This window comes from Podarcis tiliguerta, assembly GCF_965153285.1.
Source record: "Podarcis tiliguerta genome assembly, chromosome: 7".
Classification (NCBI taxonomy): Eukaryota; Metazoa; Chordata; class Lepidosauria; order Squamata; family Lacertidae; genus Podarcis; species Podarcis tiliguerta.
Genome location: NC_139540.1, coordinates 53,452,916 through 53,472,557, shown reverse-complemented (window position 1 = coordinate 53,472,557; position 19,642 = coordinate 53,452,916). Strand labels below are relative to the sequence as shown.

At 41.6% G+C, this 19,642-nt stretch overlaps 1 protein-coding gene and 2 long non-coding RNA genes across 3 annotated transcripts in view; 2 read left to right on the top strand and 1 right to left on the bottom strand.

Moving 5' to 3' along the window:
• Positions 1-11,983, top strand: part of LOC310681859 — a 66,748-nt gene extending 54,765 nt beyond the window's left edge. The window contains exon 4 of the long non-coding RNA XR_014513658.1: positions 11,918-11,983. This is a non-coding gene — a long non-coding RNA (uncharacterized lncRNA). The remainder of the gene's footprint in view (positions 1-11,917) is intronic.
• A 62-nt stretch (positions 11,984-12,045) lies between these two features.
• The window catches only part of ZNF407 (zinc finger protein 407), a 331,438-nt gene continuing 323,841 nt past the window's right edge, over positions 12,046-19,642 (bottom strand). The window contains exon 9 of the mRNA XM_083449815.1: positions 12,046-14,476. Coding sequence (XP_083305941.1) covers positions 13,113-14,476 — 1,364 coding nt within the window. The 3' untranslated portion in view covers positions 12,046-13,112. The remainder of the gene's footprint in view (positions 14,477-19,642) is intronic.
• LOC310681863 overlaps positions 14,616-19,642 on the top strand; it is a 49,481-nt gene continuing 44,454 nt past the window's right edge. The window contains exon 1 of the long non-coding RNA XR_014513662.1: positions 14,616-14,778. This is a non-coding gene — a long non-coding RNA (uncharacterized lncRNA). The remainder of the gene's footprint in view (positions 14,779-19,642) is intronic.

Below are 19,642 nucleotides of genomic sequence, written 5' to 3'. Positions count from 1 at the left end.
AAGTCCTGCTGTGAAGCAAGCTGGCTTTCTTTCTTACTCCACTTAACACAGAATCAGACAACAGACTGAGAAGTAAGTTTAAAATATGATTTGCTTACTCACAGTCATGCATTCATTTTCAGCAGTAAAATAAAAAAGGTAAAGGGACCCCCGACCATTAGGTCCAGTTGCAGACGACTCTGGGGTTGTGGCGCTCATCTCGCTTTATTGGCCGAGGGAGCTGGCGTACAGCTTCCAGGTCATGTGGCCAGCATGACTAAGCCGCTTCTGGCGAACCAGAACAGCGCACGGAAATGCTGTTTACCTTCCCGTAGGAGCAGTACCTATTTATCTACTTGCACTTTGATGTGCTTTCGAACTGCTAGGTTGGCAGGAGCTGGGACTGAGCAATGGGAGCTCACCCCATTGCGGGGATTCGAACCACTGACCTTCTGATCGGCAAGCCCTAGGTTTTGTGGTTTAACCCACAGTGAAATAAATGAATAAATAAATAAAGGCAGGCACAATATTTGCAGTAGAAACAGCCTCGGGCAAGTGCCTGATCCTGGAGCAGTTGAATATACATCTGCTGACATTGCTAGTGAAGAGAGGGAGGGAGGGAGGGAAGGAGCAGGAAATATTTCTTTGATTTTTTCCGCCCAAGAGAAGAGGGGAAATGACATCACACAGAGCTTTCTCAACCAATTACATTTATATGGTCAGCCTATCAGCAATGTGGCTCTGTGGTCTCAGCCCTTCACATGTTAACTCACAAGAATATGCATTGTTAGATTTGACTGCAAATCTGTCAGACCTTCTCCTGTCTCATGACAGCAGTGTTAAGAAAAGATCCTCACCAAGCAAGAAGGCAAAGAGGCAGCTAGGCCAGGACAAGCATCACACAGGTTGCACTTAAACATTTATTTGAGCATCAGCCAGGCTGAGTGGTGAGCAAGCAGCAGCTAGGCGGAGGAGGACAGAGCCAAGGGTGCAATTCTAGCCTTGGTGTGATGGTGGACAATGTAGCACTGCCAGTACTGGAAGTACAAGTCTGGTTGTCTTCTGCACACAGAAAGGGCTATCTTGGAAAGGCTCAGTTTTAGAATGCAGCAGGCAGAGACACTTAATATTTTTTCTGAGTGGAATTGAGAATTAGCTCAATATAGACCTACTTGGCATCTCCTTGGTTCCAAAAACTCATATCAGAATCTTGCTTCCATTATGAATGGTAAAATAAAAGTAAAGCCATGAATATAAATGCTCTTGAATGTCTAAAGGAACCATCTAAATTATTATACAGTCATTATAGTTGTTAATATTAGAACAACTTTTGCTCTCCAGACCTTCCTAGATTAACACGAAACATCATAATGGTTTTAAAACATCCTGTCAAATATCCATTTAAAAGTATCACTGACCTGACACATTTGACATTGTATATGGATTGTAAAAGAAGTTTCAGGCTGTAAAACATTGCACTGGTGTTTTTACATCAGTTATACCTTTGGATATCTCTGTGTCAAAACAGGCATGTTCTTCAGTGATAAGTGCTCAGAGACAATGGTAAGGGTGAAGAGTAAAATGGAGATTCAAGCTAGCTTGAAAATTCAATAATACTGAACAGGGGGATAAACGTTACACTTGTGCATATAGCTAGGGATGGGGGATAAATTTGGTTTGGTGCACATTTTAATTCAAATCCAATTTCTCCAAAACATGTGAACCAAAATACAACTATCCTTTGAAATTGCATGAATTTCACAATGCCATTCTCCCACTAAAAATGAGTACAAAACTGTTCATATTAAAGTCTGCATAAGCATGCACATATTAGTGTTATGAACATTAGAGGAATTTCTGGGAAATTTGTTTAACCACATTACCAATCTGTGTATATTAGGAGAAGTTGTACTAAAACACACATTTTTGTGAGGATTTTTTTTTTAATTGCAGAGTGATACAGAAATGTGGCAAATTGAACTGGTAGACACTGAAATGAGCAGATTCATTTTAAAGGGTAGATGATAGCTCAGTTGGTAGAGCATTAGACTCTCAGGCTCATGGGTTCAAATCCCATGTTGGGCAAAAGATTCTTGCATTGCAGGAGATTGGATTAGATGAATCTAGTGTTCCCTTCCCACTCTATAATTCTACAATTCTATGATCCATCCCTAATATAGACTGAAAGCCTGATCTTAGTTGCAGTGTTCACCTTGAAGTACAATGAGTGCTGTGCTGGGCACGTCCTCATGACTCGCCCACCATATTGGGATTTTTATCTCAGCACAGTATATGTTGTTGATGCTGCTATGCAACAACTTCCTTGGTCACACGATATAGTGTAGCTGTGCTATGGTTAGGTATGAAATACATGCCACTGTTGTTGGCATCCTTCTGTCTTGAGAGGCAATGGAGTGTGCTTCTGGAGGTGAAGTCAAACTGCTGGAGAATTACAGAACAGAGACCAGTAACTCTAACTGCTGCCTCCTGTATTGTTTTGGCTGTGTTAGCAGCACTGAAGTGACTGCTCTGGTGCACAAGCCTGGGCAGTATATATGGAGGTTATGAGCTGCCCAGACGGCAAGTCCCCCCTCTTAGCCTTGCTTATATGTTCCAAAAGAAAGCAGAGCACTGTCACATGCTGACAGCTTCTAGGAGCCACAGGTGAGAGCGGAGTGCAGGGTGGGGACCAAAGGTAGACAAAGTACCCCAAAAAGAACACGCCATGTCCCCCACCAGTGGTACTATCCCTCCCCTTACACTCCAGACAGCCCATACCATAGACTGCAGATAATACAGGTAGGAAAGATGAAGACTCATCTAAGGAACTTCTTACATGAAGTTTAGCATGATGAAAATCCTTGTGCTGATGTAATGTTCTTTTTACCACCATGTTGAATGCACCCCCTAATATCCTGAAGTAGCAACTTTAAAGAAATGTCAGTGAATTTATAAGCTTAGATTGATTTGGATTGATCTGTACTGAGCAAGTGTGGGGAGCCTTTCTCCCTCCAGATGTTGCTGACCTACAACTCCTACCAGTCCTAGCAAGCATGACCAATGGCTTGGGATGATGGGAGCTGTAGTTCAGCAACATCTGGAGGGAGAAAGGCTCCCCACACCTTGGACTAAGTTTGGCACTTGGTGAAGAAATGGATACTGTACTTTACCATAAGCTCAGTTTGGAGCTCAACTCACATTTACAATGCCATTGCTTGTGAGTAAATGCCATTGAATTCAAGGGGGGGGGGGTGCTTCTGAGAAGACGTTTGCCCTGTCAGGCAGCTTGATGGGGTATTCTAAAGGAGGGTTCATTTGTGAGTTAAGGGTTTCTTTGCTGCACAGGGTAAAAATCATGTAGAAAACACATGTGCATTCACATGTGAACATATAGAGTACCTGTTTTCTCATGCTCAAATCCATTCAACTCATTTTCTCAAAATACCTCTTTGTTTGTATAAAACAGTGATGTAGCGTGGGGGGTGCAGGGGGGGGGCCGTCCGCACCAGGCGCAACATCTGGGGGGGGGCGCGCTCGCACTCGCAGCTCTCTGCCCCCTGCTAAAATCCACGGGTTAGGGGGCACAAATTACTTGCCTTGCCCCAGGTGCTGACAACCCACGCTACGCCACTGGTATAAAATGAAGCCACACACAGGTTCCTTATAAATTAATGGGAAACGCTTTCTGGATATATTTCCTGTAAGCTAATGCCCTACAGCAAACATCTAATATGATGCTATTTATTCCCATAGTTCGGTTTGTTTTGTTTTCAGTTTAGCAAGCCTCATGACACACTCCCAAATGAGCCTTGTTGTGTAATATGTTGTGTGCAGTTAAGATTTTCACCCTAATTCACTCTGTTTTCTTCCAGTTGACTTGTACAGGGGCACAAAACCCTCCCTCCTATGTTAAATCACCTCCTGTGACTGATCTGGAGGATGACAGCCATGTGGTGTAGGTAGAATGGGATCTTTGTTAGTCTAGGACACCAACTTCAGTTCTGCCCCCTTCCCTTTTGTATGTGTGTGTGGATTACATTGTTGCATAGATACAACAAGGAAATATTTGTGATTAGTAAAACAACAACAACCCATATGCATTTCCCCCTAGACCATATGTTTTTCATAAATACCAGTTCTAAAATGTTTCTGTATTCTATACCTGATATGCAAGCCATTTATAACATATTGCATCATATCACAGTGATTGTTTTAGCCAAATACTCCTAAATCCCAAATGCAAAAAACAACAACATAAATGCAGCATCTTTAAGAATAGTGCCTGACCCATTTCCCAAGTATGTATTTCGGTTCCTTAAAAAGAAAAGAAAAAAGTACCTAGGATCTTGGGATTTTTAACCAAATTTTCTATCTATCTATCATCTATCTATCTACCTACCTACCTATTTGGAAAATAAGGTATCATCAAAGGGGATTCCCCCCCCCTTTAGGTGAAAGTTTCCATGTTTCCATGTTTTTTCTTTTAGAGATGTGTTTTTACTTAACAACATCGTAAGCTTCCATTTGCAGAGAAGAGCAGAAGTAGCACCCATTTTTGTGGTATCACAAGCTGCAGACAACAGAGAGTTTGTGTGCCGGAGTGGCGGGGAGGGTGAAAATTATTATAGAGATATAGGATAGCTTTACTAAGGAAAAAAGCACCTTTTGTCAGTGGACGCAAGGTTTGACTGATCTCATTGCAGAGTGTCATATATTGGAATGCAGTGAAGTCACACTAGCACAAAGCCAACTGGAAAACCTTATCAGGCCCATCATATTTCTAGTGGGACAATAACAAAGATCAGAATAAATAAATACTGTATGTAGTGAATATGTCTGAAAATGAATATCAGAATTGGGGGGCAGGAGGATCTGTGTGCAGAAACACCAAGTGTTACTTCTTACTAAATCTTGCCTGACCTCTCTAAATGGAGAAGCCTATTTCAGTGGAATTGCAGCCTCCCAGTATGTCTCAGAAGTAAAAATGATTCCTGGAGAATCTCCAGGTGTTTGCATTTCCCCTGGAAATGTCAGGCACTGCCACAGACCATAAATTTTACAGCCAAGAGAGGAATTCTCTCAGCGTTGCTTTCCGGCAGGCCGATGGATTTGAGGGGGGGGGGAGCCTTACATGCCGCTTAAAATATCCCGGTGAAGAGGGTAGCCAGGCAGCTGTGCTGGCCTTTTCAGCGATCTCCAGACAAGCCTGATAAATACGTACACCATTAAGGTGGCAGTGGGAGGGGGAAGAGTGATGAAGTAGGATGTGATGCCCAGATGTCCCTAACCAGGGAGAATCATCCTGGAGGTGGGCATCTGGATTTCATAGCTGCAGAAACACCAGCAGTTGGTGCCATATGCTGAAGAGAAAACACGAGTCTGCTCCACACCTCCAGTGACAGGAAAATGCAGCGCCAGATTGGAGCAGCCCAGCAGGGTTCTGGCAAAATTTCTTACACTTTCACAGCAGAGAGGACCTGGTGCATCCTACAAAGCAGAAAGGACAGCATCTTACAAAGACCTGATGCACATAATGTACAGTGCAAACACACCCTCTTCCTTATTGTTGCTCCTGTGTCCTTTTGAGGACACACATACATATGGATTGTTGTTTTGAAGAGCAGCACATCAGTAAGTTTTCCACTGTTTTGCCTCTGTAGCTACTGATTTCCATTGTATTTGCAAAGAACTCTGTGTACCAGATGTGTTTTACATCTGCAGGTGACATGCATCTGAATGCATTTAGTGAATTGCTTCCAAGTTTATGCATAATGGGGGAAGAGGAATTAAAGAGAAATGCATGGCACAGACGCTCTGTTCCTACAGGAACACGTTAAGAGATCTACTACCATGGCAGCAGGAGCACACCGGGGGTTCTTTGGAAAGCAACTGCTAAAATTGGTAATCAACAAATATTTCAAATAGTATTGTTATTAGTCTAAGGCAGAGGTGGCTAAACTGGCTCTACAGAAGTTGCTGGATGATGCCTCCCATCATCCCTGGCATGTGGCAGTGAGGGCTGGAGCCGGCTGGCATTGGAGCTAAGCAACCTCTGAAGGGTCACAGGTTCCACAACCCTGCTCTAAAAAGGCAACTCTGCACACCTATCTGGGTGTAAGGATGGGAGAAATGATTCAGTAGTTCATATTTGCTGGAACAATGTGTGTACCAGAATGCAGCCATCCTTCAAAATTCACACATCTAAATTGTGCAGTGATGAATTTCACACACACACATGGGCAGGGGGGCTGTCACATAAAACAATAACCACATGCTATCTGGTACCAATGTGCTGAGCACACCCTTTCCTACAGGCAGTGGCAGATAATGCTGTGGGTTATTACAGGGCCAGTTCTACTATTGGGCAGTGTGAGGTAGCAGCCTCAAGTAGATGATGTTGAGTGTCATGAGAGGGGAATGCTTTCATTTATTGTTCTTTTGAGTGCTGGAGAAAGTAGAAGAAAGGTGCTCATAGAGTTTTCTGCCTCAGATACCAAAATAGCATGGTTGGTCTTTGACACTATGCACTTTGACAGAGGGCATGGGTGGGGCTGCAGTTTGATGCTCTGTCTTAAGGAGCAAGATGTCTTGGGGAAATGCTCAGTGGAATGACACTCTCAGCTGGGGTCAGGATTTGACACCAGGACATAGGGGGAGCACCAGTGGTTGCATCAGTAGGTTCTAGGAGCTAATGCTGCTGCTTTCACTGTGTCCAGCTTAGATAATGAGAGAACGGCTAGTGCTCCACGAGGTTGCTTCGTAAGTAGTGGAACACAACCTTGTTCTCATCTTTGCTTGGCTCAGAGGATGCTCTGGGCCAAGGGCAGCCATGGAGGAAGAATGCATGTTCCTCTGTCCTCTCTAAGTGCAGCAAGCTGGGCCTTGGAGAAAGCATCCCTGTGAGGAGCAGCTACCTCTTTTTACCTAAGAGAGGGAGCTGGCACTTTCCTTATACCCTGTCAACCTTGAAGTTTTGCAAAACTGTGTGGGCTTACTGAAAATACTGTCATTTGGAGGGCTATAGGTTCTGCACCCATGCCCTACAGTGTCATTGAAGGCTGCTGAATACAGACCTTTCATGCTGTAGTAGACAGTGTGGTGGGTCATTGTTTACCTGACCTCCTGGCTGTTGCGTCACTGCTGCTTACCAGCAGAGGGAAGAGTGAGACAGCAGGGAGGTAGGTGCAGTACAAACAGCACAAACACACTGCCAACTTGCCCTTCCCCCTCCCAGAGAACAGCAGTGACTCAGCTGTTGGGAGATCAGGTAAGCATTGCTGCCCCACCATGTCATCTCCTACTATGGTAGCATCGTTTCTTTAATGCTTGCCCTGGCACCACTAGATTGGGAAAGGACTAATGTGGAAAAGAAGCAGTGGTGTGTGGTGAAATTTTTCGTAGGGGAACAGTTACGGCCAGAGGCACTAGCTTGTGTGGACGATGGGGCGGGGGATGTTATGCGTGTGATGTTGTGATGTCCCGACACCACGTGTGTAAGCATCGTACCTCCCTCCCTAAGCCAGTCAGAAGCTTCCCGGCTTTACCAGGCTTTAATACTTTAATGGGGACGCGGGTGGCGCTGTGGGTAAAACCTCAGTGCCTAGGACTTGCTGATCGTAAGGTCGGCGGTTCGAATCCCCGTGGCGGGGTGAGCTTCCGTCGTTCGGTCCCAGCTCCTGTCCACCTAGCAGTTCGAAAGCACCCCTAAGTGCAAGTAGATAAATAGGTACTGCTTTATAGCGGGAAGGTAAATGGCGTTTCCATGTGTGGCGCTGGTGCTGGCTCGCCAGAGCAGCTTCGTCACGCTGGCCACGTGACCCGGAAGTGTCTCCGGACAGCGCTGGCTCCCAGCCTCTTGAGCGAGATGAGCACTCAACCCTAGAGTCGGACACAACTGGCCCGTACGGGCAGGGGTACCTTTACCTTTACTTAATACTTTAATACTCTAATTTACCGGGAACATTTAGGGGACTAGCCTAGTCCCTCTAGTCCAATGACCGCATGCCGCTGGAAAAAAATGATGTGATACTGTTTGTTCTGGCCACTTCACCATATTCATTTAATCTAGTATAATGCAGCTTTGATATTGTACAATACAATGGAAGTGGATTATCTCCCTTCTATGTGCAAAACTAGAAAAACTGCACATAACAATGGGTGGAATTTGTTTAAACAGGACCATTGCATGTGTGCGCGCACACCCAATGTGCATGTATGACCTCAGGTGGATTTACTTTTGAGTAAATATATACAGTATAGGACTGCACAGTTAAGTGTCTGGTTCACAAGTGTAATTAGTCATATGTGATTAGTCTATGTTGCCCACTTAATTCAATCTATACATAACCAAGTATAGAGCTGCTTTCATTCATCCAAACTTCTGATTATCTGAATATGTTAGATGTCCTATCAGCACACTATCAGCACAATCAATGAAACTTCCAGGTAGTTGTGAACAGGAAAGCAGTCTTTTTAGACATTTTCTCTAACTTTTTTGCAATTCATATTATGCAATGCTTATTTTTACCATCTCTTCCCCTTGGAATGCTTCTTCTTCTTCTTCTTCTTCTTCTTCTTCTTCATCATCATCATCACCACCATTTCGATTAAATTCATTTATTTCTATGACTGAGATCTGCAGCTGCAATTACAGAAAATAGCAGCAAAAAAGTAGAAGAGGCAGAACCTCATTTTCTCCTCTTCCCACTAACATGTCAGCTCTCTATGTCACCCGCAGAACAACCCAACCACATGCTTGCACCCGGCATATGCACAGATTGTAAGGAGTAAAACTGTCTGAGTACACTAATTACAAACCATTGAAAATAGCAACACAAAGCAACAAGGAAATAGATGGCTTCCATTTCAGGGTAATAAGTGCCTAAGGTGGGTGTGCCCCAGCAATGTGGATGATTGTGAAGAGCCCCTTCTAGCAAACAGCCAAACAGCCGCCACCACTTGTGGCTTAGCCTGAACCCCTCCTTTGCAAATTGTTCTGTCTCTATGCCCTTTCTTTCTCTCCAATTATAAAGCAGCACCAGGTTTTCTCATCAGCCATCTCCATGTCTTCAAATGGCTTTTCAGTGTCAGACCTATCAGGAAATTAACTCATCATGCAGTGACAGCTGCTAATTTTTCCCCCTTACATGTCAGATGGATCGCCTGCTGAAGCTAATAATGAATCACCAATCCCTGATTAGAAGGTGCTTCCGAAACGCATAACTGCCATCTGAGCTAACTTTTTTCCTCATATAAAATGATATCACCCTAGAGGAGCAGAGAAAAGAATTGTATTCTTCAACAAGATCAAACAGAAGTAGGCTGTTTAAAGTGAGCCATGTACCTATTTGAAAATATAGGCTAATATTGTAGTGTAAAATAGGGTGTGTATGTGTTTGAAAATTCCACTTTTCCATTTTTATTTCACCCAAGGAATGACCTTTTCTGTTACATAATTTGCTCACTTGATCTTAACTCTGCCTTAGAGTTCAGGACAAGCTTTTCTTCTCTGGGTTTCTTTATAATAGTTTTGCTCAGGAAACATACAAGGCAGAAAGTCCGGGCCAAAAGGGGGTTACTTGCTACTGCTGAGTCTTCTCATCTTGCCAGTAGCTCAGTCCCCTACCTCTTGGTCCCCTGTGCTTTTTTCTAAAAGGGGAGATTGTTGCAATGCAAACTGGGGCAAGCCTTGGGCAAGCAAGTTCATTGGGAAGAAGCACTACCCCAACACAATTGTGCCTACAATCATAACAAATACATCTCTTGAAGGATTTTGCCATCAACACTGTGGTTGCAAAGATAGCATTTATAAATGACAACAATGCCTGCAGCACTGTTCACAACCCACATGTGCAGACCTCTTGGCACATCAGCTATTTGACTCCAGTTCATCTAACTTCCATGGTGAACCTCATCTGGTTGGGAGACAGAACAGCATTTAGCTTTGGGCTTTTTTGGTTTCACTTTAGCTGAAAAGAATTTTCAGGTGTTTCTTTTAAGAATTTGCTTTCAAGGTACTTTTCTTCCAAAATGTGGCAGGAGACAGTATGCTAGAAGGTATGTGTTTCACTGGGGAAGGCTGCAGTTATTTGACGGAGAGCTTTCAATTTCCCTTCTCTCCTACTTGTTAAGTTTCTACAAAGATCAATTGGCTCATATCAACCAAGGAGCCTTGCCTTCTCAGCTGGAACTTGTGGCAGTGAAGGAAAATACACTGTACTTGCACAGTTACCCTCTTCACAATCATCCCCCTTGTTCTGATGCTACGACTCGCCATTTGAAACTGTTCAGAGCAGCTCATATTAAAGCTTATGCCAAAGGAGTTGGGTATATGTGTGGCTGGGGTGGAGTTGGCAGCGTGGCCTAATAGATGGTGGCTAGTAAGCCAAGCCTACATTTTTGTACCTCTGGCAAAAATGGTCCATGAAATCGTTTCATTGTTTAGGATTCCAAGAACTTCTTCCTTAAGACAGTAGGACAAGGATGGTAAACAAAGTGCCTTCCAAAAGCCATCAGACTACAACTGCCATTAGCCTAGTTCTGCATGGTTGACAGGCACTAGGACCTAGTTTAGTGCCTGAGGCTGTATATGTTCATATTTTGCTAGGCATGCTGAGAATTGTAAGCAATGTGGAGTCTCTGACTTGGTCAGGCCCAATTTTGGTAGTGGGAAGTCAGCTCTGTTGTAGGAACTGACTGATGGAATTTGAGCTTCAGCCAACTTTTCCTGCTCAGTCCTCCATCTCTAGCAGATACCTTGGGGACTCTGGATTGGAGAATGCACCTGTCATGTATAAATTAAGATATCACCTTGGGAGCCACATCCCTGGATGTTGCACTTCTTCTACTCTGGAGGAATTGAAAACATGGGAAGCAAACAAGGTAGAAAATTCAATAGCATGTGCAACTATGGAAGAGTTTCTGCTGACAAAGAAATATGTTTTAAGAGTTTATGAACGAGCAGAAGCCCAACTCCTGACATACCCACACATGTAGTAACATACTGCAGAGCGGGCAGTGGTCTGAGCTGGGTGGTAACAGACAGGATCTGCTCCTAGGCAAAGGGACATGTCTTATTAATCTAGGATTCCAGAGAATCCATTCTCAGTACTCCCAAGCCAGAGAACACTTCTTGCACACCCCCCACCTTTATGCAAAGGTCTGCTCTTTTCATTGTGCATACAATGTGATTGCTGGTTTGACACTGCAGGCTACACTGGTTTTATGAAGGATTAAATGCCACCTGAGACATATTTATCCTAAATAAATCACAAATGGTAAACTGCAGCATGTCAATGTCAACACCCTGTACTGCAGCGGAAAGGTTAGCCATACAGGACTGAGCATAGCTAAGAATTAGCATCCAAGCCACAAGACCAGAGGGCTCCAGTTAACAGGCAAAATGATCAAGAAGAAATCTTTTCAATGAAAAACATTCCTTTGAGCATCTGTGAGAATCTTGCAGAGGGCCATCATTTTGTAAAGGTCACCTTTATCCTGATAACAAACGGAAGTTGATCCTGTCACCGTTTGCTGAAGACAGTATTTAAGAAGAAGTGAGCAGCCTGTCACATTTAAGAAGGATGAGCAAGTCAAACTCGGCTAATTATGAATCTCAGTGTCTTTTTTATGTTCTCTCTTTCTCCTTCTCTCTCCCCACCCCCCTTTTTGGCTGATCTGACATATCCAACCTGGTAAATAAAAACAACAGCAAAGCATCTGCCACCCTGCATAGAAGCACGTGTTCTATGCAGCACCCTCAGATATAGATGCTTAAGCAGTTAATTCTAGAATAGGCTACTGTGCCCTATCTTTTCTATATTTGGTGGTCTGAAGTTCAGTTTGAAGTTGAACGTGAATTCTGCTTGATTTATACCCTTTGCACCAAAACAAACAAGACAAGTACACCTAATACTTGTAACTCCTTCATTCCTTCCAGCCACGCAAACACAGGGACACAGAGAGATCCAGCGCCTGGTTATGGTGACCACCCCAAATCAACTAAGTTCTGGTGAGTAAACTGGGTGTGGAATGACAGCCTAATATTTTTAAAAATGACAATACTCCTTTTAGTGCTATTGTTTTATTGAAAAAAAGAACAAAAACAACCCAACCCCATCCATATCATAGTTTAGATTTCTTAGACAAAACAAAAGCATTTGGATCTTTTCAACAGGAGCCTGCACTGAAAATTCAGAACTTATCCACAACTAGATAATCAACATTCTGATCCAGATATAAATGCCAGATCAACTCTTTTCCACTTGTTAAGGTCAATGGCAGAATTTTATAAAGAAACCTTATCTAATGTTTCCAAAAGTCATTCACAAAATGAACTGCAGAATTGTAGATATGTGAAGCTCTATTAGTTTAAAAAAACTGAATAAAGATTTCAAATTAAGTCATTACTGTATATAAAAGTTATAGGTATTAAGGCCTTTCTGAATCAACAGGTTCTTTTGTGAAAACTTCAACAGAGGTTTTAGTTAAGTTTGATCTTGGAGGATTGACTGAAGTCAAATGGGGGGAGCAATTAAAAAAGCCTAATATATTCAAAGAAATGTAAGTTAACACATGTCATGAGATTATTTCATTGGAAAAACTGTATTTTGAGTAGGAATAACTGGGTTCTTTGGAATGCCTGACCAATTTGTGAATGTGAAATGATTGCATATGTAGAATCCAACTTCAATTTACAAATTGTCAATGTGTGGCTCAACTAGGTAATATGGGTGCACGTATATTAGTTTGCTCTCCATATGCAAGAACATACAAGTCAAGTTTAACATAATTAATTGCAAGAAAGACTTAAGTCTACTATGTCATAATGCAATGAACTGGCAAACAAAATTAACCAAACTAATGAAGAGAATTAAAGTGATACCTTTGGTGTTTTAATTTTATTTTGTAAACCTGCCAATATTTGTACTCAAATTTCAACATTAGTTATGCAAAAATGGACAGTTCCCTTTCTGTTTAGCATTCCCAGCTGCTCTTGCTAACTTCACACAAAATGTGTTGAGTACCTGGATGGACAAAGACCATTAAAGAATGCTTTACAAATTAAACATGAAATATCATGTCCCCAAATGTTCAATGTTGTCTTTTATCAAACCCATAAAGACAGAGTTCTTTCATGCTTCTTGTAGTTCATTGTTATCTCTTTGGCCCTGGATAATAGCTGTTTGTGAGCAATCTTCTGTAAAAATGACCATACTAGCTAGGTGTTCAGCATTTCCATCACATACATTATTGGAATTTATAACAGTACCAGTCTGCACAATCTCTTGCTCCTCATCTGTCTTTATCACAGCATGTGAGTATACTCCAGACTCATCCTCAATCTCCTGTGGTAATCTTGTTACAATGTAATGGGTTGGACCATCAGAGAAATTGGAGTTAGAATCTTGAACCATGGCTTGAGCGATTTCCTCTGTGACAATGATTTGTGAAATTTCTCCATCAGACTCAACCAGGTCCATGTGTTCACTTCGGACACTTAGGGCATGACTGCCAGCTTCTTGCATTATTATCTGAGAACCTTCTCTAGCCACCATATGCACAGTTCCTTCCTCATTCACGATCACCTGAGTGACACCTTCTTTTATCAGTTGATCAGCTGCAGCTGTATCACACACAGCAAACTGGAGCACTCCCTCAACCATCTTCTTGAAGGTGACCTGAGCTCTCTCCTGAGATGCAATTATGGTAGATGGGTGCACAACCTGTGTTACTACTTCCATGGGTTCTTGCTCTTCCTCGGTCTCTTGAGCTTCATGGAACATTTGTGTTTCCTGTGCCGTAGTGTCGTTGCAAACAATGTCTGTTTCTGGATTTGACATTTGTAATGCTTCTTTGTGACAAAATCGTGCCCTGTCCAGGAGTTCTGCTTTGTTCTCTGCTTTACCAAGCTCTGTTACAGCACAAAGCAAGGCATCTAGTGCTGAGGCAGACTCAGGCGGGTGTACTCTAGTTACATCAGGTGGTTCTAAAATTTCTCGTCTCATTATCTGTTGCACCGTGGTATTACCAGGGTCTGATGCTGCTCCTATGGAAACAGCATCTTCAATATCATTTCCTCCCAGAGGGCCTTCAACAACCACCACTTGTGTCTTCCCATCCGACAGTTGTTCAGCGAGTATTTGCCCTGGAATCATGGTGCTCACATGAGAGCCATTTTGACTTGTGGTTATAACTTGTCCATCTTCCGTAATATGGACAACTCGTGCCACTTGGCCAGCCATTGCCAAAGTCTGAAGTGTAGCCGCTGCGGTTTCCTCCACTGAGGCATCAATTGCAAAATCGCTGTCATATCCTTGAATAATAATCACCTGCTGAACTTGTTCAGTGGATTGCAGGTGTCTTCTGCCATCATGAAGGGACTTATCTTTAATTGGAGAAATTTCATCCAGGGCTGCAGTGGTGAAAGGGCTGGTGGTTTCGACAAATGTAGCTCCCTGACCCTTCAGCCGGCATTCGTATGACTTAGAAACTATGCCTAAAAAGAAAAAAGGAAAGATTGGTTTAAAGATGAAAATGGGGGGGAAATACCAAGTCAAAATACTAATAATATGAATTAATATTTTGGGTGTCTAAATTGCAAATTAAACCAATAATTTAAGTACAGGTTCAAATAAATACTGTATCATTCCAGAAACACAAGATGAAACAAAACAAAGAGCCCTGTTGGGTCCACTGTGTTCAGAAACCTGCTTTCATCAGTGACCATTCTGAGATCTATCAAGGAGATTTCTAAAGGCTGCGTCTACATCAAACGGTCTGGACCAGAATCATCAGAATGTGAGTCTTGAAACCTATCACGGACAGCATTTTATCACCATAATAAAAGATACAGATTTTTTTTAAAAAACAGCAGGCAGCCATATTTCTATATTTTGCTTTTTTTAACCAATTACATGATTACATTCTGGCAAATGAAACAAATCTTAGGCACTGAAACAGCACTGAATTTAATAATAAAAAACACCCAGTCATTATTAGAAAACTATCTTTTTATTCAAGTTGCTTGGGAATTTGAAATCTTTCCAACTGTAGTAATACATACCATAGCCACAGTGCCTGCAAAAAGGAACATTATTAATGACATTGATTTCACTTGAACAAAGTCAGTTTCAGTTATCTGTTGTGCTTATTTCTGAAAGGAAATACATTGGCCCAGCTGTCACAGTTTCAAGCCAACGGCCCATGGTTTATCAACCCCAGAATAAAGTGTATGCCTCTGTTGTTGGGATGAGATAAGGGTAGAACCATGTATGCTGCCTTGAGCTCCTTGAGTAAAAGGTAGTATAACAAATGAAATTCCCCCTTGTTGCTCCTCTACCCACCTCCTCTCATGTGCCCAGTGTTGGCACTTCTAACACGGCTTATTAAACAATGGGTTCACATGACACTTGAGCAAGGAAATGTGTAGTTTCATCACTATTATAAGTGAATGATGAAACCAGAGTTTCCTGGCTTGGATGTCATGAGAAACTGTGGTTTAACAAGCCAGGATATAAACCTCAAAGCCAGACACAAAGCCCGGGGGGAGGGGGAGGAAAGGGGAACTGTGAGGAAAGAGCTCTTTATCAGAATGAAATCGTGACACCTGTACTGCTTTTAGCTTGAAAGAAAATCTATAGCCTAGATTTGTATACAAATTGGAAGAAAAAGCCATTTTATCATTGCAATGCTAAGCATTCTTCCCAAACGAAAACATTCAGAATGTGAAGCAGGGAGGGGTGTGGCCCGAGGAGAGGACATGTGGCCCAGGGAATGTTCGATAGAGGGGCCTGGAAGGGCAGATTTGGCCCCCAGACCTGAGGTTCCCAGTACTTTCCCCAATGCTGAATTTATTGGATTTGTGACCATTATGCTCATTTGCCTTCAGTAACAGTGAAGCTCTGCCTCTGATTTGGTTCTGCTCTGGATCAATAGTGAGTAGAATTCCATGACACAAAAGCCAGACGGAGACCCACAAAGGACTCCATTTGGACCCTGAGCCAAAGGTTCCCCATCCCTATTCTAGGACATGGTATTTTAAATGTAATGCAGTTGTAGTTCAAGTTGCTAAATATTTCCATGGCTGCTGCTAAAGCTGAAAGACTCAAGCTCACCATGAAAACTGTTCATTTTTTTAATGAACAATTTAAACGGTTGAAAAGTGCCCCCCCCCAAATGATACAACATGATTGATCCTGCACGCACTGATGAATTAAATTTTGGCAAGGAAGGACTACAGGGAAACACAGAATGGCGGCTATGTCTTTTTATAACTGTTTGTCTCTATGGGCATGAGCATACTCAAGGCATTCAACTTGGAGAAATAGTAGAAAGGAGAAAATCAGCACAAAGGGACAATTAAGAAAAAAAATCAGAACTCATCTGTGTTTCATAATAGAATCAGCGTAATTAATTCTCTCAGGAGTCTGGCTTTGTTGACATGATGTAAGATGAGCCTTGCAATGATATGGTCTCAAATCCAAACACCACCACAAATCCTATTTTTATGTAGCCATCAGTCAAAATAATTCCTCAGATCAAAATCTTACAATGGACACACACAATATGAGATTGTGATATTTAGGAAGTAAAAAGGGAAGAAGATAAAGAAAGACATCCCCTTCCTTTGCTTCTGAGGTAAATGCTGCATCTGTGAATTTATGCATCTCCAGTCTTTACTCGGCAATTGAATGGGAAGTCCCGTGGGGGTTGAGTTATCCTGTAAATTCCTTGCAGCACTGATAATTATGCCATTCTGACTGCTTGCTTAATCTATTTGAATCCAGAGGTGAGTTAAGCCACTTCCTGACCATTAAAGTAAACTACATGGGTAAATACTGCTGTCACTAAAGGGGTGTGATGAAGCTTAACTACACCAACATCTTAACCTCGGCTCAGTGCAACCCCAGCTATTCCATCACAGTTCATAAATGCGATTGCAGGTCCATCTTTTGATTCAGCAATTTAATAACTTCGAGTGCTGTCAGTAGTGCTTTGAAAAATGGATCCTATAAAATGTAACAGCCTCAATCAGATTGTAAAAGATTCACCCACTGAAGATTCTTCCATTTCAACTATAATGAATTAATGTTGAGCTGTGTAGAAGTTCAAGTGTCAGTTAAACTAATGGGAATCTGTACTGTAAGTTTAAATTTTAACTGGACCAAAAATTTATTGGGAACATCAACTTCAATTTTAGTGATCTTCATGGTAAATGTAATATGTGGAATTGAATGGATTTCCTTTGTTTTGAGTAGACTGAATCTAATAGAGGAAATATGCAATTTTAAAGGTGTGTTTTGAGGGTTAGTTATGGCAAGATGTATTTTTAACCTTCCTAGTCAACACATTTATTTTATTTTTACTTTAGTTATAAACATCACAATTCCAAATGCAATATCAAGTGAAGCTGTATTACAAAAATATTGCATTTTAACATTTTATTTGGGGGCAGTGTTGGTGGAGACAGGGGAAGAGAATAAGAAATATTTGCCATGCCAAATATAAAACTTAACTGCAAAAATATATTAATATTACAAAGCTGTACTTGCTGCTGATGGCCTGTCATTAAAAAGTGAAAATGAACAGAAATACATTATAAACTGACAAAATACAATGATGCAACAATGCTAGCCAAGGGGGGAGAGAACCCCATAGAGGTGTTTCATATCTACAGGTACCATGATCACAGAATTGGTTTCTTTCCAAGAATTCTGTATTTTCAACAGATTCCTTATTTATCAACTGGCATTTTTAGCTGTTCTTTTTTCCAAAATCTAAAAATGTCAAACATTTTAGCATATTAGAACTATATTTGCACATTTTATTCATATTTAAAGGCCACCTACTTAGCTAAACGAGAGTGCAAGATATGCTTTGTTGTTTAATGTGATTCATAAAGAGTACAAATGAGGTTTAGCTGCATTTTTGAACCCAGGGACAGACTGCTTTCTGGTGTGTGTCTGTATTATTTTTTGTTACCGTCTTCATTTCCCTGCCCCCCACCCTCCCAGAATAAATACCTTATTCTTTTGTTAAGCTCACATTTAATTAAAATGTACAGGATTTGTGCAGTCAACTCGAATGAAACAAATAAAACAAGGGCCCCCTCTCTTGAAGGCATACGTTGTGAATGAAAAATGTCATTACAGTCTAAAATTTTTTGCAGTAAACAGGGCCTACAGAGGGAAGTTTCCCCTGTAATGACATCCATAAAATACACAAATGGCACTTTTAGTACCATCCTGAATATGGCATTTTCTGTGCTCTACACACAATCTAAATGGTTTGATCATAGAGCATAATACTCCATTGGGTTTATAGAACAATCAATGTTCCATAAAATGATGTATTTATCCAATAGTAGGCTCAGCAGTTACTGGTGTATGACATTGTAGGACACTGGCTTTGTACTGTTCAGCAGCACACATGCTGGCTGTAAAACTTATCTAACACTACTTCAACAACTTCATCTCATCTGTGTCAAGTAATTTGTTGAAGCCTCAGCTTGGCTTAAAAAAACTTGTAATAAAAATTCATAGAATTTTCAAGAGAATGAAAGCTGATGACAATAGAAAGGTCACATTGTGTCTCCACTAAAGGGGTCAAGGGTCATTTGCAGTTCTAAAACAGAAAGTAGATTTCATGCATCGTGTAGCAGATAAAGATGGCATTAAAAAGACTCGTCTCCAAAAGTAAATGTGTAACATGTCAGGAAAGTCTGGGTTAATACAATATTGCATGCAAACCTTTGCTTTTGCTTCCAAACTCTCCCCTTAACAGGCATAAATGGACTAAGCATAACATACTCTTCAAAATGAAATCAAGGAAATGGACCAAGTGTTAGATCATATAAGATTCTTTAAAAGGTGACCTTGTCTATGCTTCTAAAGATGTGTTTTTTCTAAGATTTTATCTGAAGGATTGTAAGAAGCAGAAATAATGCCATTTTTGTGCTCTACGTTCATTAAAACTATGAAAACCATTTACATCTACAAAAATTAATTTCATATAGAATGGCCGTGTTTCAGAACAATGCATTTATCAACAGAAATAACGGTGGTGATATTTTCCCTTGCCCAAAGCTCACCCCCAAACCTAGCACCAGATATCACACAGGAAAGCCAGTCACCTTCTTTTCTCCAGCTATCTAAATAGAACAGCTGATCTTCCCTGCCTCTCTATGTTTAAAGGAGACAACAGGTCAACAATCTGTGGCTGATATGTTGGCTATCATGACTGGTGAAGTGAAATGGAAATCCTGCCCTGTGGCTGGAGGGATATCCAAACAATTGTACATTTAATGGGTGGTTTTTTTTAATCATGCCAGTCTCTATGTGAAATAATACGACCAGTTCCTGAGCATACATAGAATCATAGAATTGTAGAGCTGGAAGGGACCCCAAGGGTCATTGTAGAGCTGGAAGGGACCCCAAGGGTCAACCCCCTGCAATACTGGAATACACTGGAGATAAGTTGAAATAACGTGGAACCTCTTTCCCCAAACTCCTTATACACACATGGGCCTTTCCTATTGTGGTCGTCTTTGCTTTCAAAGTTGTTCAATGTTCTTCCGGATACATGGAAAAAGTAGATTTCTCACATGGTCTAGCTTCCTATTTAGAAACTGTGCAAGCAATAGACTTTCCAAGGGGCCAAACAT